Below are 25,903 nucleotides of genomic sequence, written 5' to 3' on the forward strand. Positions count from 1 at the left end.
AGCTCTCTGTCTACCGGGCCATTTTCGTTCCTACCCTCACCTATGGTCATGAAGGATGGGTCATGACCGATATAACTAGATCGCGGATACAAGCGGCCGAGATGGGTTTTCTCCGCAGGGTGGCTGGCGTCTCCCTTAGGGATAAGGTGAGAAGTTCGGTCATCCGGGAGGGACTCGGAGTTGAGCCGCTCCTCCTTCACGCCGAAAGGAGCCAGTTGAGGTGGTTCGGGCACCTAGTTAGGATGCCACCTGGGCGCCTCCCTAGGGAGGTGTTCCAGGCACGTCCAGCTGGGAAGAGACCAAGGGGTAGACCTAGGACCAGGTGGAGGGATTATATCTCTTCGCTGGCCTGGGAGCGCCTTGGGATCCCCCAGTCAGAGCTGGTTGATGAGGGGAAAAGAAAGTTTGGGGCTCTCTGCTGGAACGAGACCCCCGAGATCCAACAACGGATAAGCGGGAGAAGATGTATGGATGGACAAAATAATTCATAACAAAGACATTTTATTTTAATAAATGAGGTAAGACTCCTATTTTTTTAATCAAGCCTCTGTGATCAATCATTTCACACATTCAGTGATCAGTAAGTATTAAAACAAAGTTACACAACATCTTCAAAAAGTTCAGTGGAAAATCAAAAGTGAATCTCTGTTGCTGAAGGTCCTTAAAAAGAAACAGTAAAAAAGACGTAGAGGTGACGTAGTGTTGCATCATGGGAGTTGTGGTCTTCATTATTGACGTTACATTGTTAAATTCTACGATGACTTCTACTGTCCTCTTCAGGTGAGAGTTCTTGAGTTTATTTAATCAGTTATTTCTAGTTTCAGAACCAATTAAATCACTTTTTTGAATATTTCCTTTTTGCATATTTATTTCACAGCGTCTGCTTTTCTTTGATCTTCTCCTGTTCTTATTGAACACTTATAGGACTTTTAAAGAAATATGAGGACTTTTAAAGAAATATGAGGACTTTTAAAGACGTATGAGGACTTTTAAAGAAGTATGAGGACTTTTAAAGAAGTATGAGGACTTTTAAAGAAGTATGAGGACTTTTAAAGACGTATGAGGACTTTTAAAGAAGTATGAAAACTTTTAAAGAAGTATGAGGACTTTTAAAGACGTATGAGGACTTTTAAAGACGTATGAGAAATATGAGGACTTTTAAAGAAATATGAGGACTTTTAAAGACGTATGAGGACTTTTAAAGAAATATGAGGACTTTTAAAGACGTATGAGGACTTTTAAAGACGTATGAGGACTTTTAAAGAAGTATGAGGACTTTTAAAGAAGTATGAGGACTTTTAAAGACGTATGAGGACTTTTAAAGAAGTATGAAAACTTTTAAAGAAGTATGAAAACTTTTAAAGAAGTATGAAAACTTTTAAAGAAGTATGAGGACTTTTAAAGACGTATGAGGACTTTTAAAGACTTTTAACACATTTTAAGTCTTATTTAGACTTAAATACTTTTTAAGACTCCCAGCTGTTGTCTCTAACTATCCGGTAGTTGAGTCTCCGGTAGTAGCTTTTAGATAATTATACCGTTTAATACTTATTACAATGTTAAAGACTTTTTAGAACTTATTAAGAGTTTTTTAATGCAGTCTCACACTTTTTGAGACTTCAAAATTCTTCCCAGAGGTCGTTGAGTCTCCGGTAGTTTTCAGATTTATTGTTTTTTAATATGAATCTGTTATTATATATTAATATTGTTAATCTGTTTTAAGTATCAGCAATTATCTCCGTCAGTAAACGAGTTCCCAGCGGTCGCCATCGATCAGGCGGTAGTTGAGTCTCCGGTAGTTATTCATCTGTTATTATATATTAATACTGTTAATCTGCATCGGCTTTAAACCTCCTTAGCTAAGGTAAGGTAAGGTATCAGCTATTGTCTCGGTCAGTGAACGAGCTCCCAGCGGTCGTCTGTGATCAGACGGTAGTTGTTTCTCCGGTAGTGTTTGGGGTGTTCTCGGCGCTGCCTCCACACCTCCTCGTACAGACTCCTGACGGCAGGCGGCAGCGGGGGGAACTGAGCGGTGTCAGCGAGCATCGAGCAGTAATCCCACTGCTGCTGCTGGAGCACCATCAGGTGGCGCTGCTGAACGCCTCGCTGCTCCTTCTCCTGCAGCTCCTCCAGCACCTCCTGCTCCATCAGAGCAGCCAAGGGCAACGAGACGGAGCCATCCAGCACCGCCAGGGCGAACTGCACCTGAACGCACCACAGGGAGTCATTAGGATCGACTAAAACAACCTCTGTGGATTAAACGAGGCTTCACTTAAAGACTTCAGACTGCTATAGACTTAGTACCACCTATTAAGACTTTTTAACACGGATTAAGAATTGTGTAGACTGTTTCAGAAAGTTTAAGACTTTTTCAATTCTTATTCAGACTTTTTTTCGGACGGTTTAAGGCGGTTTTAAGGACTTTTTAAAAGTCCTAAATGGTCTTTAAGACTTATTCTGACTTTTTAAAGACTTATTAGAACCTTTAACACATTTTAAGACTTATTTAGACATAGAGACTTTTTAAGGCTCCCAGCTGTTGTCTCTTAATATCCGGTAGTTGAGTCTCTGGTAGCTTTTGGATAATTATAATATATATAATATATATAATTATACCGTTTAAGACTTTCTTAGAAGGTTTAAGACTTTCTCAGACGCTTTAAGACTTTCTCAGACAGTTTAAGACTTTCTCAGACGGTTTAAGACTTTCTTAGAAGGTTTAAGACTTTCTCAGATGCTTTAAGACTTTTTCAGACAGTTTAAGACTTTCTCAGACGGTTTAAGACTTTCTCAGACGGTTTAAGACTTTCTCAGACGGTTTAAGATGGTTTAAGACTTTCTCAGACGGTTTAAGACTTTCTCAGACGGTTTAAGACGGTTTAAGACTTTCTCAGACAGTTTAAGACTTTCTCAGACGGTTTAAGACTTTCTCAGACAGTTTAAGACTTTCTCAGACGGTTTAAGACTTTCTCAGACGGTTTAAGACTTTCTCAGACGGTTTAAGACAGTTTAAGACTTTCTCAGACGGTTTAAGACTTTCTCAGACGGTTTAAGACTTTCTCAGACAGTTTAAGACTTTCTCAGACGGTTTAAGACTTTCTCAGACGGTTTAAGACTTTCTCAGACGCTTTAAGACTTTCTCAGACGCTTTAAGACTTTCTCAGACGGTTTAAGACTTTCTCAGACAGTTTAAGACTTTCTCAGATGCTTTAAGACTTTCTCAGACGCTTTAAGACTTTCTCAGACAGTTTAAGACTTTCTCAGACGGTTTAAGACTTTCTCAGACGGATGAAGACTTTCTCAGACGGATGAAGACTTTCTCAGAGCGTTTAAGACTTTATCAGACAGTTTAAGACTTTCTCAGATGCTTTAAGACTTTTTCAGACGCTTTAAGACTTTCTCAGACAGTTTAAGACTTTCTCAGATGCTTTAAGACTTTCTCAGACGCTTTAAGACTTTCTAAGACAGTTTAAGACTTTCTCAGACAGTTTAAGACTTTCTCAGATGCTTTAAGACTTTCTCAGACGCTTTAAGACTTTCTAAGACAGTTTAAGACTTTCTCAGACAGTTTAAGACTTTCTCAGATGCTTTAAGACTTTCTCAGATGCTTTAAGACTTTCTCAGACGCTTTAAGACTTTCTCAGACAGTTTAAGACTTTCTCAGACGGTTTAAGACTTTCTCAGACGGATGAAGACTTTCTCAGACGGATGAAGACTTTCTCAGAGCGTTTAAGACTTTATCAGACAGTTTAAGACTTTCTCAGATGCTTTAAGACTTTTTCAGACGCTTTAAGACTTTCTCAGACAGTTTAAGACTTTCTCAGATGCTTTAAGACTTTCTCAGACGCTTTAAGACTTTCTAAGACAGTTTAAGACTTTCTCAGACAGTTTAAGACTTTCTCAGAGCGTTTAAAACGTTCTCAGACTTCCTTAGACTGTTTAAGACTTCTGAAATGGTTCTCAGGTATCTTTAACCTCCTTATTTTTGGTCGGGTCGGCCTACCTGGCAGTGGAAGTTGGGGAAGGGGCAGATGAGTTTGCACATGCCGATGAAGAAGAGCGAGGGGAAGTTGGGGGGCATCATGTGGCGGTACAGGGGCGCCAGCAGCTGATCCTGGATCTGTAGCTTCAGCTGAGCGGCGTCCAGGTACGGGAAGCTGAAGACGTATCCGGTGCAGAACAGCAGGACGTCTGCAGGGCCCGAGGAGCCGTCCTGCAACAGGAAGGGTCCTCATTAAGGTTTCATACCTTTTGAGACTGGTAATGACGGATGGAAACGTCTTAAGATCTGTTAAGACCTTTTTAAGACTCTTTAAAGATCCTTTTTAAGGTTTATTAAGAATGTATAAGACTGTTTAAGATATCTTAAGACCATTTCAGACTCCTAAGGACCATCTGAATCCCTGGATCTTCACAAACTGGGTTAAAGTGCAGATTATTATTCCTGCTGCTGGTAGATTTCCTGACCTGGAAGCGAATGCTGCCGTCTCTCTCGACCGCCTCGACTAAACTGGCCTCCTGGATCCCGTCAGGAAGAGGGAAGGTGAACGGAGGACCGGAGAAACTCAGACGCACCTGCACACAAAACAAACCAGAGAAAAGTCTTCATGAATTGGCCATTTGTGTCCCATTTTAGTGCCATTATTGTTCAATATTTGCACCATTTTGAGAGTGATATTGTGCCAGAACTTCTGTTTCAATTGGTAAGAAAATATTTCATATTCAGTTTCTATTTTTATAACTTTTTTATGCTATTTTATTTCAGAAATATGTTGGATTGTTTATTTCTAGTGTCTTAATTTCTCTTATGTACATTCCCGTGTTTGTTATGCTTACATTTTCCAAATTGGGATCAATAAAGTACTAATCTACCTATCTATTTAAGCAAATGGTAAAATATGAAATGTCAGATATCAGGACCTATAAAATAAATACTATTTCTGCAGATGTACTTTAAATAGTGCATTCTTAGTTTGATTTGTGCAATGCTGAAATAAGACCTGGATACAGGACAGTTTTGGTTGTTAAACATGAGCCTCTATTAACTTCTAATCATGGAGAACGTTCTGTTAGAAGTTGTATTCTTTAAAAACGCGGTGATTAGTTTATATTCAAATTAACATTCTGGGTATTCTTTTCTTTTACCCTTATCTGGGGAATATTTCTTAACTGAATCTAAGCAACTGCCCCACAAACATCATTTTTCTTCACATTAATCCACATTAATCCACTGAAGTTTGTCACCTGAACTCAATGTTTTTGTTACCTGGGCTCCAGCGTTAGCCAGCTCCATGGAAATATCCAGTCCTGAAGCTTTTGCTCCCAGAACGATGACGGTCTTCCCTGAGAACGACTCAGCAGATCTGTACGAGTGACTGTGGAGCACCTGTCCTGCTCAGAGAGGACTGTTAGCATAGCTTAGCATGAAGACTGGAATCAGAGGGGACTGTTAGCATAGCTTAGCATGAAGACTAGAAGCAGAGGGGACTGTTAGCATAGCTTAGCATGAAGACTAGAAGCAGAGGGACATTATTAGCATAGCTTAGCTTAAAGACTAGAAGAAGAGGGGACTGTTAGCATAGCTTAGCATGAAGACTAGAAGCAGAGGGACATTATTAGCATAGCTAAGCTTAAAGAAAGCGTCTTTGAGCATTAGGAAAAGCACTATAAAAATCCCATGTATTATTATTATTATTATTAAAGACTGGAAGCAGAGGGACATTATTAGCATAGCTTAGCATAAACACTGGAAGCAAAGGGACATTATTAGTATAGCTTAGCTTAAAGACTAGAAGAAGAGGGACATTATTAGCATAGCTTAGCTTAAAGACTGGAAGCAGGGGGGAAATATTAGCCTAACTCAGCTTAAAAGTTGGAAGCAGGGCAACTGTTAGCATAGCAGGGGGAAGCTGTTAGCCTAGCTTAGCACAAAGGTTGGAAGCAGGGGGAAGCTGTTAGCCTAGCTTAGCACAAAGGCTGTTAGCAGGGGGAAATTGCTAGCATAGCTCCATCAAAAATAGCCATCAGAAATGTTGTATTTTCACTGAATTAGTTTAAATTTAATTTATTAAATTACCTTTAAAGTTCTCCATCCCCGGTATGGTCGGGATGTTAGGAACAGAGTAATGCCTTAAAAACAAAAAACAACACTTAAAATGAGACAATACTGAACTTTGGCGACACCTAGTGGCAGCAGGAGGTAAAGACACTTAACAATTTAAGAAATAATAACGTGATACGTTAAATGAAGTACGGAAATACATAAGAAAAAGGAAAAGATAATCCTAAAAATGGTTTGAAACAGTTTAACCAACTTCAGTCATAATCATAACTACCAAATATGTTTGTTTATATGTATATATTGTCCTTTATATATATAAAAAACAACAATATAATTATGTTCTGTGTACTTAGTGGGGCAAACATGAGAAAATGTCTCAATCTAGGAAAAATTGTAAAATAAATAAATACATTTTAAGGATTTTATTCAACCCTGATCTTAATAGCTTTCAATGGGAATACACACGTTATCATTATACGCTGATGTACACTTAGTTAATGTAAGTTATCCGCATAAACAGCAAAAAATCATGTCAACATTAAAATTAAAAAGCCCAAAAAGTCCCGAGTGATGCAGACGGGTTAAATGCAGATTTCATCACATCTCACCCGGAGCAGACGAAGATGGAGTCGAAGGTTTCTGTTTTCTGAAGACCGGAGGAGTCACAAGACGTCACCTCCCACGTCGTCTGTTCATTGTTTTCCTCCAACGCCAAAACAACAGGCGTCACCTTCTCCACCGCTGTGTTAAACTGAAGAACAACAGAGAGGAAGATAAACACAAAGCTAAAACAGAGCTTCAGGACTGTGGTGTTTCTGTGTTGGTCCCTGAAGGCAACATCTGCCTGCTTCTGTTGGTCCCTGAAGGCAACATCTCCCTGCTTCTCTTGGTCCCTGAAGGCAACATCTCCCTGCTTCTCTTGGTCCCTGAAGGCAACATCTCCCTGCTTCTCTTGGTCCCTTAAGGCAACATCTCCCTGCTTCTCTTGGTCCCTGAAGGCAACATCTCCCTGCTTCTGTTGGTCCCTGAAGGCAACATCTCCCTGCTTCTGTTGGTCCCTGAAGGCAACATCTCCCTGCTTCTCTTGGTCCCTGAAGGCAACATCTCCCTGCTTCTGTTGGTCCCTGAAGGCAACATCTCCCTGCTTCTGTTGGTCCCTGAAGGAAACATCTCCCTGCTTCTCTTGGTCCCTGAAGGCAACATCTCCCTGCTTCTCTTGGTCCCTGAAGGCAACATCTCCCTGCTTCTCTTGGTCCCTGAAGGCAACATCTCCCTGCTTCTGTTGGTCCCTGAAGGCAACATCTCCCTGCTTCTCTTGGTCCCTGAAGGCAACATCTCCCTGCTTCTCTTGGTCCCTGAAGGCAACATCTCCCTGCTTCTCTTGGTCCCTGAAGGCAACATCTCCCTGCTTCTCTTGGTCCCTGAAGGCAACATCTCCCTGCTTCTCTTGGTCCCTGAAGGCAACATCTCCCTGCTTCTCTTGGTCCCTGAAGGCAACATCTCCCTGCTTCTCTCGGTCCCTGAAGGCAACATCTCCCTGCTTCTCTTGGTCCCTGAAGGCAACATCTCCCTGCTTCTCTTGGTCCCTGAAGGCAACATCTCCCTGCTTCTCTTGGTCCCTGAAGGCAACATCTCCCTGCTTCTGTTGGTCCCTGAAGGCAACATCTCCCTGCTTCTGTTGGTCCCTGAAGGCAACATCTCCCTGCTTCTGTTGGTCCCTGAAGGCAACATCTCCCTGCTTCTGTTGGTCCCTGAAGGCAACATCTCCCTGCTTCTCTTGGTCCCTGAAGGCAACATCTCCCTGCTTCTCTTGGTCCCTGAAGACAACATCTCCCTGCTTCTGTTGGTCCCTGAAGGCAACATCTCCCTGCTTCTGTTGGTCCCTGAAGGAAACATCTCCCTGCTTCTCTTGGTCCCTGAAGGCAACATCTCCCTGCTTCTCTTGGTCCCTGAAGGCAACATCTCCCTGCTTCTCTTGGTCCCTGAAGGCAACATCTCCCTGCTTCTGTTGGTCCCTGAAGGCAACATCTCCCTGCTTCTCTTGGTCCCTGAAGGCAACATCTCCCTGCTTCTCTTGGTCCCTGAAGGCAACATCTCCCTGCTTCTCTTGGTCCCTGAAGGCAACATCTCCCTGCTTCTCTTGGTCCCTGAAGGCAACATCTCCCTGCTTCTCTTGGTCCCTGAAGGCAACATCTCCCTGCTTCTCTTGGTCCCTGAAGGCAACATCTCCCTGCTTCTGTTGGTCCCTGAAGGCAACATCTCCCTGCTTCTCTTGGTCCCTGAAGGCAACATCTCCCTGCTTCTGTTGGTCCCTGAAGGCAACATCTCCCTGCTTCTCTTGGTCCCTGAAGGCAACATCTCCCTGCTTCTCTTGGTCCCTGAAGGCAACATCTCCCCTGTTTCTCTTGGTCCCTGAAGGCAAACATCTCCCTGGTTCTCTTGGTCCCTGAAGGCAACATCTCCCTGCTTCTCTTGGTCCCTGAAGGCAACATCTCCCTGCTTCTCTTGGTCCCTGAATGGCAACATCTCCCTGCTTCTCTTGGTCCCTGAAGGCAACATCTCCCTGTTTCTCTTGGTCCCTGAAGGCAACATCTCCCTGCTTCTGTTGGTCCCTGAAGGCAACATCTCCCTGCTTCTCTTGGTCCCTGAAGGCAACATCTCCCTGGTTCAATGCAAATGTGATTTTGGATTATGTTGGAAAATAATCTCTGTGTCAAACGGATGTTTATGATTCTTACACGTTTAGTTCAGCGAGATAATCTCCACATATCAACACCACTTTATGCCGACTCATGTTGGGGTTTCTTAGACTTATAATGCCGACTCAATTCAGGGTTTTAGGACTCATTATGCTGACTCATGTTGGGGTTTTATGACTCATTATGCTGACTCATGTTGGGGTTTTAGGACTCATTATGCTGACTCATGTTGGGGTTTTATGACTCATTATGCTGACTCATGTTGGGGTTTTATGACTCATTATGCTGACTCATGTTGGGGTTTTATGACTCATTATGCTGACTCATGTTGGGGTTTTATGACTCATTATGCTGACTCATGTTGGGGTTTTAGGACTCATTATGCTGACTCATGTTGGGGTTTTAGGACTCATTATGCTGACTCATGTTGGGGTTTTATGACTCATTATGCTGACTCATGTTGGGGTTTTAGGACTCATTATGCTGACTCATGTTGGGGTTTTAGGACTCATTATGCTGACTCATGTTGGGGTTTTATGACTCGTAACGCTGACTAATTTCAGGGTTTTAGGACTCGTAATGTTATCTGATTACCCCAGTATCCATTTCTTTGCAAGCCTGCAGAGTTCAGTATGGTAAATCTAATATAAGTTGAAATACTAACAGGTTTTTCTGTATTTATTTTGGATGGCATGAACTCACGCGGATGTGAGGCCGGATGCCATGGCTCTGGCAGTATTTCTCCAGGTAGTTCTGGACCTCGTGGTGCGGCAAAAAGCTGCTCAGCTTGGAGTCGAAGGGGAAATCAGGAAACATCATCACCTCTTTGGGAAGATTCGTCCTGCGGGAGGAGAAGGAGGCTTTAAAACTCAAATGTAAACAGGACCGTGAGTGTTTTATGAAGTTTCCTGAACATGGTGTTCCTCAGGGAAACCTCCTCGGCCCACTTTAGTTTTCTTTTCGTAACACCAACAATTTTCAGGGTTTTAAGACTCATAATGAGAAGTAAAAAGTACAGGTATTTGGGTTCAACATGTAAGAAGTAGAAAGTACAGGTATTTGAGTTCAACATGTAAGAAGTAGAAAGTACAGGTATTTGTGTTCAACATGTAAGAAGTAGAAAGTACAGGCAGGGTTTCCCACACATAGACTATACCTGGGCGGGCCGCCCAGGTATATTAACGGCCGCCCAAGTATATTTCGCGACCCATTTAGTTTTTTTTTTTTTTTTTTTTATAATTTTTTTTTTTTAATGTTTTTTTTTTTTTATTCGTCCGTGACCACGACGCCATCTGCGATCGATTAACTTGTAGACAATGATCCCTCGCTCCCTTGCTCTGATCTCGCCTCCTTCTGGCCTGTTAAGTGGCCTGCCTCACACAGGGTGACTGGCTGTCCACATGATGCCGACATGGCCACTGTCATACAGATCATAAATCAAAGCCCTTGATTGGTCTCTGTGTGTCATTCAAGCTCGGGATAACCTCAGCTCAGGTGAGGTAAAGGACTCTCTGAGTGTTTAGATAGTTAACTTAGTCTAAGTTCTCAGTGGGTCTCAAACGGTGTGGTCACCATTTATGTAAACACATATTTCCATTTGAGAGGATAGTGATTGGTCTAATGCAGGGGTGGCCAACCCGCGGCTCTCGAGCCGCATGCGGCTCTTTGCCTAGTTTCATGCGGCTCTTCAGTTCATATCGAATTTTATATGTGTGAGTTTGGGGGAGAGACACTGACTCCTGACTAGTGTTGCACGGTGTACCAATACTTGAAAGGTACCGCAATACCCTGCCGTTAAAAACGTTACGATTCCTCCGTTTCATTAGTAACGGTACTTTAAGAATGACGGAGAAAAGTACTCCGGTGAGAAAGCGCTGTTTTAATAAGAGCCGTGTGTGTTCAGCGCTCTGCTTCCACTCCCTGCACTGCAGCCGTGCCTGCTGTCCCGCCCCTCTCAAGCACGCTCTAAGTCCCTCCCCTCTCTCGTGCACGCGCTAGCTGCCAGAGTATGTGAGAAAACGAGAAGCATGGCTGCAAGTGGGAGTGCAACTGCCGCTGCGCCTCGGCCTGTCTGTGAGACATGTATTAATTTTATTTAATACGAATTCTTGTCATTTATTTTATTTATTGTTCTCATTGTTTAAAAGTTTGTGTTATGGTTCTGGTGTGAAATAAAGCACACTAATTACATTTAAGACTGTTTCCCTTTTTTAAGAAAAGCATCGAAAAATAATCGGAATCGCAATTCTTGACTTGGTATCAAAACCAAAATGTTGGTACCGTGACAACACTACTCCTCAGAGTTAAACCTAATATTTAGTAGGTCTGTTAAGTATCGAATGCTGATCATTCTGACGTAATTTGTCCGGTCAAAGTTGTTTGGGCTCGGATAAAATCGCTCCGTTACTTTCGTCCCGTGTTACTTTCGTCCCGGCTCTCCCTACGTGTGTATGTGTGGTGTCATGTGTCAGTATGAGAGGATGACAGCGCGTCTAATTTTGATGTGGCCCAAGAGCCAATCACAATAATACCTGCGATGCAGTGAACCAATCACCTTTGAGGGGGGGGAAACCTATCGTTGATTAAACACTATCCAGTGTTTCCCCTACCATTGTCTTGGAGGGGCGCTGCTTCCCGCCAACGGAGCCCCGCGCACCCCCTGAAATTCAAGGTGTTTAAAAAAAATATATAATTGTATTTCTTTTAAATATATTATATAGCACCAAATAGCAAATAATCTATAACTACTGTCACTTTTCACATTGAACATGAGCTCTTTTATTAAATAAACTAAACGCTTTCATTTCAAGTTGTGAGTTTAGTGTTTTTGACCCTAAGAAACACTGATGCATTAATCAATAACAATAATCCACAGCTCCTCTCTCTGCTCCAGAGGATTTAAAAAAAATATATCCCAATGCCACAAAAATGCATCAGTGACATGGTTGAAATCTTGTCTCCAGAAAACAAAAAACTGAAACAAGCGGTATCAGTGTGTTTGATGTGGCTCTTTGCAGTAACATAGAAAAAATGTGGCTCTTAACCTCTGACTGGTTGGCCACCCCTGGTCTAATGGAGAGTGAGGTGGGCTGAAGATCGGAAGGCTGTGAGTTCAAATCCCGCCAGGAACACCACCACTAGTGTGCCCTTGAGTAAGGCACTTAGCCCTTAGTTACTCCAGGGAGAATGTCCCTGTAATCGGTCATTATAAGTTGCTTTGGATAAAAGCGTCAGCTAAATGAAATGTAATGTGATTAGTAAAATATGCATGAATAAATAAATAAAAAGTTAACTAGGTGAAAAAAGGTAAGATACACTTTTAAAACTTGTTGAGAGAAAACTAGTCTTTGCTGCTGCCTCAAAGAGGAGCAGGGGGAGAGGATGGAGAGGGGGGAGAGGAGGGAGAGGAGGGAGAGGAGGGAGAGGAGGGAGAGGAGGGAGAGGAGGGAGACAGGACAGGAGAGGAGGGAGAGGAGGGAGAGGAGGGAGACAGGAGAGGCTGATTCAGGAGCACAGACACACTCACAACTATAAATGAACCAAAACTAAATTAATAAACAAGTTTCAGTGTTTTTTCCATATTGGAAATGGGATGTTGTTGGTTATGGCCATGATTTTATGATTATTGAAATGTATACAGTTCTGTTAAATATAGGTGTTTCCATAGATCTAGTCTCTTTATTTTCCCCTCAAAATGCACCAGATTGATGCATTTAACTCCAAAATAAAAAATAAAATCTTACCGGGGGGCATGCCCCTGGACCCCCCTAGAGGATTTGAGGTCGACCCCCACTAAAAATCACATGGATAGGTTCCTAAATACATTAATAAATACATTAATTTTTTTTAAATAGTAACCCATTTCCATATGTTCATGTGTGGGTAGTAGATTTAAACTATAGGGCTATCATTATAGGCCCTGCCTGTACCTGTTCGCTCTGCCATCGCGTGAAGGGTCTGCTAACAAGCGACCAACAGAAAGGTTAATGTTGTTTCACGTCACCTCAACCCCCCCCGCTACCACCACCCCCCAAAGTATATTTCAGATCTGTGGGAAACACTGGCAGTTAATGGACCAGCACCAGAGGCGTTCCCATACACACAGGCGTTGGAGCTGTTCTTCATGAAATCCCAGAAGGATGAAGTGCTCTGACAAACAGTGCCATCTTTGCGCAAAATGATTATACCGGAATGAAAAGTCAATAAATAATGTTGTTAAAACTTTTTTTTTTTTTCGCGCACCCCCCCCCCCCCCCCCCCTCCTTGCCACCACCCGCCCAAGTATATTTCATATCTGTGGGAAACACTGACAGGTATTTGGGTTCAACATGTAAGAAGTAGAAAGTACAGGTATTTGAGTTCAACATGTAAGAAGTAGAAAGTACAGGTATTTGAGTTCAACATGTAAGAAGTAGAAAGTACAGGTATTTGAGTTCAACATGAGACAAGTAGAAAGTACAGGTATTTGAGTTCAACATGTGAGAAGTAGAAAGTACAGGTATTTGAGTTCAACATGTAAGAAGTAGAAAGTACAGGTATTTGAGTTCAACATGTAAGAAGTAGAAAGTACAGGTATTTGAGTTCAACATGTAAGAAGTAGAAAGTACAGGTATTTGAGTTCAACATGTAAGAAGTAGAAAGTACAGGTATTTGTGTTCAACATGTAAGAAGTAGAAAGTACAGGTATTTGAGTTCAACATGTGAGAAGTAGAAAGTACAGGTATTTGAGTTCAACATGTAAGAAGTAGAAAGTACAGGTATTTGAGTTCAACATGTAAGAAGTAGAAAGTAAAGGTATTTGGGTTCAACATGTAAGAAGTGGAAAGTACAGGTATTTGTGTTCAACATGTGAGAAGTAGAAAGTACAGGTATTTGAGTTCAACATGTGAGAAGTAGAAAGTACAGGTATTTGAGTTCAACATGTAAGAAGTAGAAAGTTCAGGTATTTGAGTTCAACATGTGAGAAGTAGAAAGTACAGGTATTTGAGTTCAACATGTAAGAAGTAGAAAGTACAGGTATTTGAGTTCAACATGTGAGAAGTAGAAAGTACAGGTATTTGAGTTCAACATGTAAGAAGTAGAAAGTACAGGTATTTGAGTTCAACATGTAAGAAGTAGAAAGTACAGGTATTTGAGTTCAACATGTGAGAAGTAGAAAGTACAGGTATTGTGTTCAACATGTAAGAAGTAGAAAGTACAGGTATTTGAGTTCAACATGTGAGAAGTAGAAAGTACAGGTATTTGTGTTCAACATGTAAGAAGTAGAAAGTACAGGTATTTGGGTTCAACATGTAAGAAGTAGAAAGTACAGGTATTTGTGTTCAACATGTAAGAAGTAGAAAGTACAGGTATTTGTGTTCAACATGTAAGAAGTAGAAAGTACAGATATTTGGGTTCAACATGTAAGAAGTAGAAAGTACAGGTATTTGAGTTCAACATGTAAGAAGTAGAAAGTACAGGTATTTGAGTTCAACATGTAAGAAGTAGAAAGTACAGGTATTTGAGTTCAACATGTAAGAAGTAGAAAGTACAGGTATTTGTGTTCAACATGTAAGAAGTAGAAAGTACAGGTATTTGAGTTCAACATGTAAGAAGTAGAAAGTACAGGTATTTGAGTTCAACATGTAAGAAGTAGAAAGTACAGGTATTTGAGTTCAACATGAGACAAGTAGAAAGTACAGGTATTTGAGTTCAACATGTGAGAAGTAGAAAGTACAGGTATTTGAGTTCAACATGTAAGAAGTAGAAAGTACAGGTATTGAGTTCAACATGTAAGAAGTAGAAAGTACAGGTATTTGAGTTCAACATGTAAGAAGTAGAAAGTACAGGTATTTGAGTTCAACATGTAAGAAGTAGAAAGTACAGGTATTTGTGTTCAACATGTAAGAAGTAGAAAGTACAGGTATTTGAGTTCAACATGTGAGAAGTAGAAAGTACAGGTATTTGAGTTCAACATGTAAGAAGTAGAAAGTACAGGTATTTGAGTTCAACATGTAAGAAGTAGAAAGTAAAGGTATTTGGGTTCAACATGTAAGAAGTGGAAAGTACAGGTATTTGTGTTCAACATGTGAGAAGTAGAAAGTACAGGTATTGAGTTCAACATGTGAGAAGTAGAAAGTACAGGTATTTGAGTTCAACATGTAAGAAGTAGAAAGTTCAGGTATTTGAGTTCAACATGTGAGAAGTAGAAAGTACAGGTATTTGAGTTCAACATGTAAGAAGTAGAAAGTACAGGTATTTGAGTTCAACATGTGAAGAAGTAGAAAGTACAGGTATTTGAGTTCAACATGTAAGAAGTAGAAAGTACAGGTATTTGAGTTCAACATGTAAGAAGTAGAAAGTACAGGTATTTGAGTTCAACATGTGAGAAGTAGAAAGTACAGGTATTTGTGTTCAACATGTAAGAAGTAGAAAGTACAGGTATTTGAGTTCAACATGTAAGAAGTAGAAAGTACAGGTATTTGAGTTCAACATGTAAGAAGTAGAAAGTACAGGTATTTGAGTTCAACATGTAAGAAGTAGAAAGTACAGGTATTTGAGTTCAACATGTAAGAAGTAGAAAGTACAGGTATTTGGGTTCAACATGTAAGAAGTAGAAAGTACAGGTATTTGAGTTCAACATGTAAGAAGTAGAAAGTACAGGTATTTGAGTTCAACATGTAAGAAGTAGAAAGTACAGGTATTTGAGTTCAACATGTGAGAAGTAGAAAGTACAGGTATTTGAGTTCAACATGTAAGAAGTAGAAAGTACAGGTATTTGTGTTCAACATGTAAGAAGTAGAAAGTACAGGCAGGGTTTCCCACACATAGACTATACCTGGGCGGGCCGCCCAGGTATATTAACGGCCGCCCAAGTATATTTCGCGACCCATTTAGTTTTTTTTTTTTTTTTTTTTTATAATTTTTTTTTTTTAATGTTTTTTTTTTTTTTATTCGTCCGTGACCACGACGCCATCTGCGATCGATTAACTTGTAGACAATGATCCCTCGCTCCCTTGCTCTGATCTCGCCTCCTTCTGGCCTGTTAAGTGGCCTGCCTCACACAGGGTGACTGGCTGTCCACATGATGCCGACATGGCCACTGTCATACAGATCATAAATCAAAGCCCTTGATTGGTCTCTGTGTGTCATTCAAGCTCGGGATAACCTCAGCTCAGGTGAGGTAAAGGACTCTCTGAGTGTTTAGATAGTTAACTTAGTCTAAGTTCTCAGTGGGTCTCAAACGGTGTGGTCACCATTTATGTAAACACATATTTCCATTTGAGAGGATAGTGATTGGTCTAATGCAGGGGTGGCCAACCCGCGGCTCTCGAGCCGCATGCGGCTCTTTGCCTAGTTTCATGCGGCTCTTCAGTTCATATCGAATTTTATATGTGTGAGTTTGGGGGAGAGACACTGACTCCTGACTAGTGTTGCACGGTGTGTACCAATACTTGAAAGGTACCGCAATACCCTGCCGTTAAAAACGTTACGATTCCTCCGTTTCATTAGTAACGGTACTTTAAGAATGACGGAGAAAAGTACTCCGGTGAGAAAGCGCTGTTTTAATAAGAGCCGTGTGTGTTCAGCGCTCTGCTTCCACTCCCTGCACTGCAGCCGTGCCTGCTGTCCCGCCCCTCTCAAGCACGCTCTAAGTCCCTCCCCTCTCTCGTGCACGCGCTAGCTGCCAGAGTATGTGAGAAAACGAGAAGCATGGCTGCAAGTGGGAGTGCAACTGCCGCTGCGCCTCGGCCTGTCTGTGAGACATGTATTAATTTTATTTAATACGAATTCTTGTCATTTATTTTATTTATTGTTCTCATTGTTTAAAAGTTTGTGTTATGGTTCTGGTGTGAAATAAAGCACACTAATTACATTTAAGACTGTTTCCCTTTTTTAAGAAAAGCATCGAAAAATAATCGGAATCGCAATTCTTGACTTGGTATCGAAACCAAAATGTTGGTACCGTGACAACACTACTCCTCAGAGTTAAACCTAATATTTAGTAGGTCTGTTAAGTATCGAATGCTGATCATTCTGACGTAATTTGTCCGGTCAAAGTTGTTTGGGCTCGGATAAAATCGCTCCGTTACTTTCGTCCCGTGTTACTTTCGTCCCGGCTCTCCCTACGTGTGTATGTGTGGTGTCATGTGTCAGTATGAGAGGATGACAGCGCGTCTAATTTTGATGTGGCCCAAGAGCCAATCACAATAATACCTGCGATGCAGTGAACCAATCACCTTTGAGGGGGGGGAAACCTATCGTTGATTAAACACTATCCAGTGTTTCCCCTACCATTGTCTTGGAGGGGCGCTGCTTCCCGCCAACGGAGCCCCGCGCACCCCCTGAAATTCAAGGTGTTTAAAAAAAATATATAATTGTATTTCTTTTAAATATATTATATAGCACCAAATAGCAAATAATCTATAACTACTGTCACTTTTCACATTGAACATGAGCTCTTTTATTAAATAAACTAAACGCTTTCATTTCAAGTTGTGAGTTTAGTGTTTTTGACCCTAAGAAACACTGATGCATTAATCAATAACAATAATCCACAGCTCCTCTCTCTGCTCCAGAGGATTTAAAAAAAATATATCCCAATGCCACAAAAATGCATCAGTGACATGGTTGAAATCTTGTCTCCAGAAAACAAAAAACTGAAACAAGCGGTATCAGTGTGTTTGATGTGGCTCTTTGCAGTAACATAGAAAAAATGTGGCTCTTAACCTCTGACTGGTTGGCCACCCCTGGTCTAATGGAGAGTGAGGTGGGCTGAAGATCGGAAGGCTGTGAGTTCAAATCCCGCCAGGAACACCACCACTAGTGTGCCCTTGAGTAAGGCACTTAGCCCTTAGTTACTCCAGGGAGAATGTCCCTGTAATCGGTCATTATAAGTTGCTTTGGATAAAAGCGTCAGCTAAATGAAATGTAATGTGATTAGTAAAATATGCATGAATAAATAAATAAAAAGTTAACTAGGTGAAAAAAGGTAAGATACACTTTTAAAACTTGTTGAGAGAAAACTAGTCTTTGCTGCTGCCTCAAAGAGGAGCAGGGGGAGAGGATGGAGAGGGGGGAGAGGAGGGAGAGGAGGGAGAGAGGACAGGAGAGGAGGGAGAGGAGGGAGAGGAGGGAGAGGAGGGAGACAGGAGAGGCTGATTCAGGAGCACAGACACACTCACAACTATAAATGAACCAAAACTAAATTAATAAACAAGTTTCAGTGTTTTTTCCATATTGGAAATGGGATGTTGTTGGTTATGGCCATGATTTTATGATTATTGAAATGTATACAGTTCTGTTAAATATAGGTGTTTCCATAGATCTAGTCTCTTTATTTTCCCCTCAAAATGCACCAGATTGATGCATTTAACTCCAAAATAAAAAATAAAATCTTACCGGGGGGCATGCCCCTGGACCCCCCTAGAGGATTTGAGGTCGACCCCCACTAAAAATCACATGGATAGGTTCCTAAATACATTAATAAATACATTAATTTTTTTAAATAGTAACCCATTTCCATATGTTCATGTGTGGGTAGTAGATTTAAACTATAGGGCTATCATTATAGGCCCTGCCTGTACCTGTTCGCTCTGCCATCGCGTGAAGGGTCTGCTAACAAGCGACCAACAGAAAGGTTAATGTTGTTTCACGTCACCTCAACCCCCCCCGCTACCACCACCCCCCCAAAGTATATTTCAGATCTGTGGGAAACACTGGCAGTTAATGGACCAGCACCAGAGGCGTTCCCATACACACAGGCGTTGGAGCTGTTCTTCATGAAATCCCAGAAGGATGAAGTGCTCTGACAAACAGTGCCATCTTTGCGCAAAATGATTATACCGGAATGAAAAGTCAATAAATAATGTTGTTAAAACTTTTTTTTTTTTTTCGCGCACCCCCCCCCCCCCCCTCCTTGCCACCACCCGCCCAAGTATATTTCATATCTGTGGGAAACACTGACAGGTATTTGGGTTCAACATGTAAGAAGTAGAAAGTACAGGTATTTGAGTTCAACATGTAAGAAGTAGAAAGTACAGGTATTTGAGTTCAACATGTAAGAAGTAGAAAGTACAGGTATTTGAGTTCAACATGAGACAAGTAGAAAGTACAGGTATTTGAGTTCAACATGTGAGAAGTAGAAAGTACAGGTATTTGAGTTCAACATGTAAGAAGTAGAAAGTACAGGTATTTGAGTTCAACATGTAAGAAGTAGAAAGTACAGGTATTTGAGTTCAACATGTAAGAAGTAGAAAGTACAGGTATTTGAGTTCAACATGTAAGAAGTAGAAAGTACAGGTATTTGTGTTCAACATGTAAGAAGTAGAAAGTACAGGTATTTGAGTTCAACATGTGAGAAGTAGAAAGTACAGGTATTTGAGTTCAACATGTAAGAAGTAGAAAGTACAGGTATTTGAGTTCAACATGTAAGAAGTAGAAAGTACAGGTATTTGAGTTCAACATGAGACAAGTAGAAAGTACAGGTATTTGAGTTCAACATGTGAGAAGTAGAAAGTACAGGTATTTGAGTTCAACATGTAAGAAGTAGAAAGTACAGGTATTTGAGTTCAACATGTAAGAAGTAGAAAGTACAGGTATTTGAGTTCAACATGTAAGAAGTAGAAAGTACAGGTATTTGAGTTCAACATGTAAGAAGTAGAAAGTACAGGTATTTGTGTTCAACATGTAAGAAGTAGAAAGTACAGGTATTTGAGTTCAACATGTGAGAAGTAGAAAGTACAGGTATTTGAGTTCAACATGTAAGAAGTAGAAAGTACAGGTATTTGAGTTCAACATGTAAGAAGTAGAAAGTAAAGGTATTTGGGTTTCAACATGTAAGAAGTGGAAAAGTACAGGTATTTGTGTTCAACATGTGAGAAGTAGAAAGTACAGGTATTTGAGTTCAACATGTGAGAAGTAGAAAGTACAGGTATTTGAGTTCAACATGTAAGAAGTAGAAAGTTCAGGTATTTGAGTTCAACATGTGAGAAGTAGAAAGTACAGGTATTTGAGTTCAACATGTAAGAAGTAGAAAGTACAGGTATTTGAGTTCAACATGTGAGAAGTAGAAAGTACAGGTATTTGAGTTCAACATGTAAGAAGTAGAAAGTACAGGTATTTGAGTTCAACATGTAAGAAGTAGAAAGTACAGGTATTTGAGTTCAACATGTGAGAAGTAGAAAGTACAGGTATTTGTGTTCAACATGTAAGAAGTAGAAAGTACAGGTATTTGAGTTCAACATGTGAGAAGTAGAAAGTACAGGTATTTGTGTTCAACATGTAAGAAGTAGAAAGTACAGGTATTTGGGTTCAACATGTAAGAAGTAGAAAGTACAGGTATTTGTGTTCAACATGTAAGAAGTAGAAAGTACAGGTATTTGTGTTCAACATGTAAGAAGTAGAAAGTACAGATATTTGGGTTCAACATGTAAGAAGTAGAAAGTACAGGTATTTGAGTTCAACATGTAAGAAGTAGAAAGTACAGGTATTTGAGTTCAACATGTAAGAAGTAGAAAGTACAGGTATTTGAGTTCAACATGTAAGAAGTAGAAAGTACAGGTATTTGTGTTCAACATGTAAGAAGTAGAAAGTACAGGTATTTGAGTTCAACATGTAAGAAGTAGAAAGTACAGGTATTTGAGTTCAACATGTAAGAAGTAGAAAGTACAGGTATTTGAGTTCAACATGAGACAAGTAGAAAGTACAGGTATTTGAGTTCAACATGTGAGAAGTAGAAAGTACAGGTATTTGAGTTCAACATGTAAGAAGTAGAAAGTACAGGTATTTGAGTTCAACATGTAAGAAGTAGAAAGTACAGGTATTTGAGTTCAACATGTAAGAAGTAGAAAGTACAGGTATTTGAGTTCAACATGTAAGAAGTAGAAAGTACAGGTATTTGTGTTCAACATGTAAGAGTAGAAAGTACAGGTATTTGAGTTCAACATGTGAGAAGTAGAAAGTACAGGTATTTGAGTTCAACATGTAAGAAGTAGAAAGTACAGGTATTTGAGTTCAACATGTAAGAAGTAGAAAGTAAAGGTATTTGGGTTCAACATGTAAGAAGTGAAAGTACAGGTATTTGTGTTCAACATGTAAGAAGTAGAAAGTACAGGTATTTGAGTTCAACATGTGAGAAGTAGAAAGTACAGGTATTTGAGTTCAACATGTAGAAGTAGAAAGTTCAGGTATTTGAGTTCAACATGTGAGAAGTAGAAAGTACAGGTATTTGAGTTCAACATGTAAGAAGTAGAAAGTACAGGTATTTGAGTTCAACATGTGAAGAAGTAGAAAGTACAGGTATTTGAGTTTCAACATGTGAAGAAGTAGAAAGTACAGGTATTTGAGTTCAACATGTAAGAAGTAGAAAGTACAGGTATTTGAGTTCAACATGTAAGAAGTAGAAAGTACAGGTATTTGAGTTCAACATGTAGAAGTAGAAAGTACAGGTATTTGAGTTCAACATGTAAGAAGTAGAAAGTACAGGTATTTGTGTTCAACATGTAAGAAGTAGAAAGTACAGGTATTTGTGTTCAACATGTAAGAAGTAGAAAGTACAGGTATTTGAGTTCAACATGTAAGAAGTAGAAAGTACAGGTATTTGAGTTCAACATGTAAGAAGTAGAAAGTACAGGTATTTGTGTTCAACATGTAAGAAGTAGAAAGTACAGGTATTTGTGTTCAACATGTAAGAAGTAGAAAGTACAGGTATTTGAGTTCAACATGTAAGAAGTAGAAAGTACAGGTATTTGAGTTCAACATGTAAGAAGTAGAAAGTACAGGTATTTGAGTTCAACATGTAAGAAGTAGAAAGTACAGGTATTGAGTTCAACATGTAAGAAGTAGAAAGTACAGGTATTTGGGTTCAACATGTAAGAAGTAGAAAGTACAGGTATTTGAGTTCAACATGTAAAGAAGTAGAAAGTACAGGTATTTGAGTTCAACATGTAAGAAGTAGAAAGTACAGGTATTTGAGTTCAACATGTGAGAAGTAGAAAGTACAGGTATTTGAGTTCAACATGTAAGAAGTAGAAAGTACAGGTATTTGTGTTCAACATGTAAGAAGTAGAAAGTACAGGTATTTGAGTTCAACATGTAAGAAGTAGAAAGTACAGGTATTTGTGTTCAACATGTAAGAAGTAGAAGTACAGGTATTTGAGTTCAACATGTAAGAAGTAGAAAGTACAGGTATTTGGGTTCAACATGTAAGAAGTAGAAAGTACAGGTATTTGAGTTCAACATGTGAGAAGTAGAAAGTACAGGTATTTGAGTTCAACATGTAAGAAGTAGAAAGTACAGGTATTTGAGTTCAACATGTAAAAAAGTAAAAAGTCTTCAGAAAAAATAAGTAGTGGAGTAAAGTACTGATACCAGAAAGATGTACTTAAGTATAGTAACGAAGTATTTGAACTCCACTACTTCCCACCTCTGCATGGGACACATGCATTACATTTATTCACATTATTTCTGCATTAGCACTGATTTACCGTAGGTCTCGGTACATGCTGCTGTGAACCGGCCTCCCGTTGTCGTACGTGATTCTCTCGTCGTAGCACCAGGTTCCCCCAATGTTGTCGGTGAGCTCGAACACCACGGGGGGGGCGAAGCGTTTCCCCTTTGACAGGATGTGCCGCGCTGCACAGAGACCCGCCGCCCCTCCCCCGACCACCCGCCACCCGCAGCATCCTCACCCTGAAATACAACACAAAACACAACAGCTCAGACATGACATGACAAGTAAGGTGCGTAGATACGAAGAAGAAATAAAAAACATTGAACATCGTAGGGATCCCCAACCTCTACCATTCTCTATCCGGGGGGTAGAGGCAATAACTAAATTAAGTTGACTAGTAATAATTATCAAAAAAAATAAAAATGATAGTATACTGGGGTGACACTGTTACAGGAAAACACAAAAACTGTCAAATCCAAAGTGCATAGGAGCGCTAGGCTGAAGGAGGAAGCCCTCGTAATATAGAAGATGACAGTGTTGGTTCAATATAGTCCATAAGGCAATAAACCTGATTCTGAACGTGTGATCACAGTATATGTATATTTTGACTCAATAAAACACATGTATTTAGTTACCTTTAAAGTTCTCTCTGTGGTCGGGATGTTAGGAACAGAGTAATGCCTTAAAAACAAAACACAAAAAAACACATTTAAAATTGAGAAAAGCTGACAATTGGTGACACCTGGTGGCAGCAAGAGGTAACAACACTTCACATTTAACAAACAATATAGTAATTATAGTTAAATTAAGTCAAAGTGTGAATATACACATTTGATTGCGATTAATGTATTTTTATGCAAGGTGTTTGTTCAATAAAGATATATAATAGTACAATAAAAACTATTTTCTTTGTGATTTAAAGAGTCCTCTCCTGCTGATGTTCAGGTGTGTATCAGTATGTAGAGTCTCTACTTTAAAGAGTCCTCTCCTGCTGATGTTCAGCTGTATATCAGTATGTAGAGTCTCTACTTTAAAGAGTCCTCTCCTGCTGATGTTCAGGTGTATATCAGTATGTAGAGTCTCTACTTTAAAGAGTCCTCTCCTGCTGATGTTCAGGTGTATATCAGTATGTAGAGTCTCTACTTTAAAGAGTCCTCTCCTGCTGATGTTCAGGTGTATATCAGTATGTAGTGTCTCTACTTTAAAGAGTCCTCTCCTGCTGATGTTCAGGTGTATATCAGTATGTAGAGTCTCTACTTTAAAGAGTCCTCTCCTGCTGATGTCCAAGTGTATATCAGTATGTAGTGTCTCTACTTTAAAGAGTCCTCTCCTGCTGATGTTCAGGTGTATATCAGTATGTAGAGTCTCTACTTTAAAGAGTCCTCTCCTGCTGATGTTCAGGTGTATATCAGTATGTAGAGTCTCTACTTTAAAGAGTCCTCTCCTGCTGATGTTCAGGTGTGTATCAGTATGTAGTGTCTCTACTTTAAAGAGTTCTCTCCTGCTGATGTTCAGGTGTATATCAGTATGTAGTGTCTCTACTTTAAAGAGTCCTCTCCTGCTGATGTTTCAGGTGTATATCAGTATGTAGTGTCTCTACTTTAAAGAGTCCTCTCCTGCTGATGTTCAGGTGTATATCAGTATGTAGTGTCTCTACTTTAAAGAGGTCCTCTCCTGCTGATGTTCAGGTGTATATCAGTATGTAGTGTCTCTACTTTAAAGAGTCCTCTCCTGCTGATGTTCAGGTGTATATCAGTATGTAGTGTCTCTACTTTAAAGAGTCCTCTCCTGCTGATGTTCAGGTGTATATCAGTATGTAGTGTCCTCTACTTTAAAGAGTCCTCTCCTGCTGATTGTTCAGGTGTATATCAGTATGTAGAGTCTCTACTTTAAAGAGTCCTCTCCTGCTGATGTCAGGTTGGTATATCAGTATTAGTGTCTCTACTTTAAAGAGTCCTCTCCTGCTGATGTTCAGGTGTATATCAGTATGTAGTGTCTCTACTTTAAAGAGTCCTCTCCTGCTGATGTTCAGGTGTATATCAGTATGTAGGTTCTCTACTTTAAAGAGTCCTCTCCTGCTGATGTTCAAGGTGTATATCAGTATGGTAGACTGGTCCTCTACTTTAAAGAAGTGCCTCTCCTGCTGATGTTCAGGTGTAGATCATAGTAGTTGTCTCTACTTTAAAGAAGTCCTCAGTCCTGCTGATGTTCACATAGTGTAATATCAGTAATGTGTAGTGTCCTCGATCTTAAGTTAAAGGAGTCCTCTCCTGCTGAATGACCTTCATGAGTTGTATATCAGGTAATGTAGTGTCTCTACCTTAAAAGAGTCCTCTCCTACGTCTCAGTGTTCAGTGGTATACAGTAATGTAAGAGTCCTCTACTTAAAGAGTCCGCTCCTTGCTGGATGTCAGGTGTATATCAGTAATGTTATTGGTCCCCTCTACTTTAAAAAGGAGTCTCTCCTCCTGCTGATGTTCAGGTGTATATCAGTATGTAGTGTCCTCTACTTAAAGAGTCCTCTCCTGCTGATGTTCAGGTGTATATCGTATGTAGTGTCTCTACTTTAAAGAGTCCTCTCCTGCTGATGTTCAGGGGTATATCAGTATGTAGAGTCTCTACTTTAAAGAGTCCTCTCCTGCTGATGTTCAGGTGTATATCAGTATGTAGTGTCTCTACTTTAAGAGTCCTCTCCTGCTGATGTTCAGGTGTATATCAGTAATGTAGTGTCCTCTACTTTAAAGAGTCCTCTCCTGCTGATGTTCAGGTGTATATCAGTATGTAGTGTCCTCTACTTTAAAGAGTCCTCTCCGCTGATGGTTCAGGGTGTTATATCAGTATGTAGTGTCCTCTACTTTAAAGAGTCCTCTCCTGCTGATGTTCAGGTGTATATCAGTATGTAGTGTCCTCTACTTTATAGAGTCCTCTCCTGGCTGATGTCAGGTGTAATATCAGTGATGTAGTGTCTCTACTTTTAAAGAGTACCTCTCCTGCTGATGTTCATGGTGTATATCAGTATGTAGTGTCTCTACTTTAAAGAGTCCTCTCCTGCTGATGTTTCAGGTGGTATATCAGTATGTAGTGTCTCTACTTTAAAGAGTCCCTCTCCTGCTGATGTTCAGGTGTATATCAGTATGTAGTGTCTCTACTTTAAAGAGTCCTCTCCTGCTGATGTTCAGGTGTATATCAGTATGTAGAGTCTCTACTGTTAAGAGTCCTCTCCTGCTGATGTTCAGGTGTATTATCAGTATGTAGTGTTCTCTACTTTAAAGGAGAGTCCTCTCCTGCTGATGTTCAGGTGTATATCAGTATGTTAGAGTCTCTACTTTAAAGAGTCCTCTCCTGCTGATGTTCAGGTGTATATCAGTATGTAGTGTCTCTACTTTAAAGAGTCCCTCTCCTGCTGATGTTCAGGGTTATATCAGTATGTAGAGTGTCTACTTTAAAGAGTCCTCTCCTGCTGATGTTCAGGTGTATATCAGTATGTAGTGTCTCTACTTTAAAGAGTCCTCTCTCCTGCTGATGTTCAGGTGTATATCAGTATGTAGAGTCTCTACTTTAAAGAGTCCTCTCCTGATGATGTCAGGTTATATCAGTATGTAGTGTCTCTACTTTAAAGAGTCCTCTCCTGCTGATGTTCAGGTGTATATCAGTATGTAGAGTGTCTACTTTAAAGAGTCCTCTCCTGCTGATGTTCAGGTGTATATCAGT

The 25,903-nt window shown here is 40.2% G+C and overlaps 1 protein-coding gene across 1 annotated transcript; it reads right to left on the reverse strand.

Moving 5' to 3' along the window:
- Positions 1 to 499: 499 nt before the first annotated feature.
- LOC117547285 (flavin-containing monooxygenase FMO GS-OX-like 8) lies at positions 500 to 22,953 on the reverse strand. The gene is made up of 9 exons (XM_034217892.1): positions 22,828 to 22,953; positions 22,227 to 22,431; positions 9,463 to 9,601; positions 6,670 to 6,812; positions 6,077 to 6,129; positions 5,267 to 5,391; positions 4,468 to 4,575; positions 4,004 to 4,213; positions 500 to 2,205 (listed from the first exon to the last, which is right to left on the reverse strand). Exons 2-9 carry the CDS (start codon positions 22,241 to 22,243, stop codon positions 1,894 to 1,896), a joined length of 1,107 nt encoding a protein of 368 aa, XP_034073783.1. The 5' UTR covers positions 22,244 to 22,431; positions 22,828 to 22,953; the 3' UTR covers positions 500 to 1,893.
- Between the last annotated feature and the right edge of the window lie 2,950 nt (positions 22,954 to 25,903).

The sequence above is a fragment of the Gymnodraco acuticeps genome, unplaced genomic scaffold (genome assembly GCF_902827175.1).
Source record: "Gymnodraco acuticeps unplaced genomic scaffold, fGymAcu1.1, whole genome shotgun sequence".
NCBI lineage: Eukaryota > Metazoa > Chordata > Actinopteri > Perciformes > Bathydraconidae > Gymnodraco > Gymnodraco acuticeps.

Coding starts and splice junctions, on each gene's coding strand:
- LOC117547285 (XM_034217892.1), bottom strand. Junction 6,813..9,462: donor GCATCCGGCCTCACATCCGC/GTGAGTTCATGC, acceptor GTTGTTCTTCAG/TTTAACACAGCGGTGGAGAA. Junction 6,130..6,669: donor TCCATCTTCGTCTGCTCCGG/GTGAGATGTGAT, acceptor TTTGTTTTTAAG/GCATTACTCTGTTCCTAACA.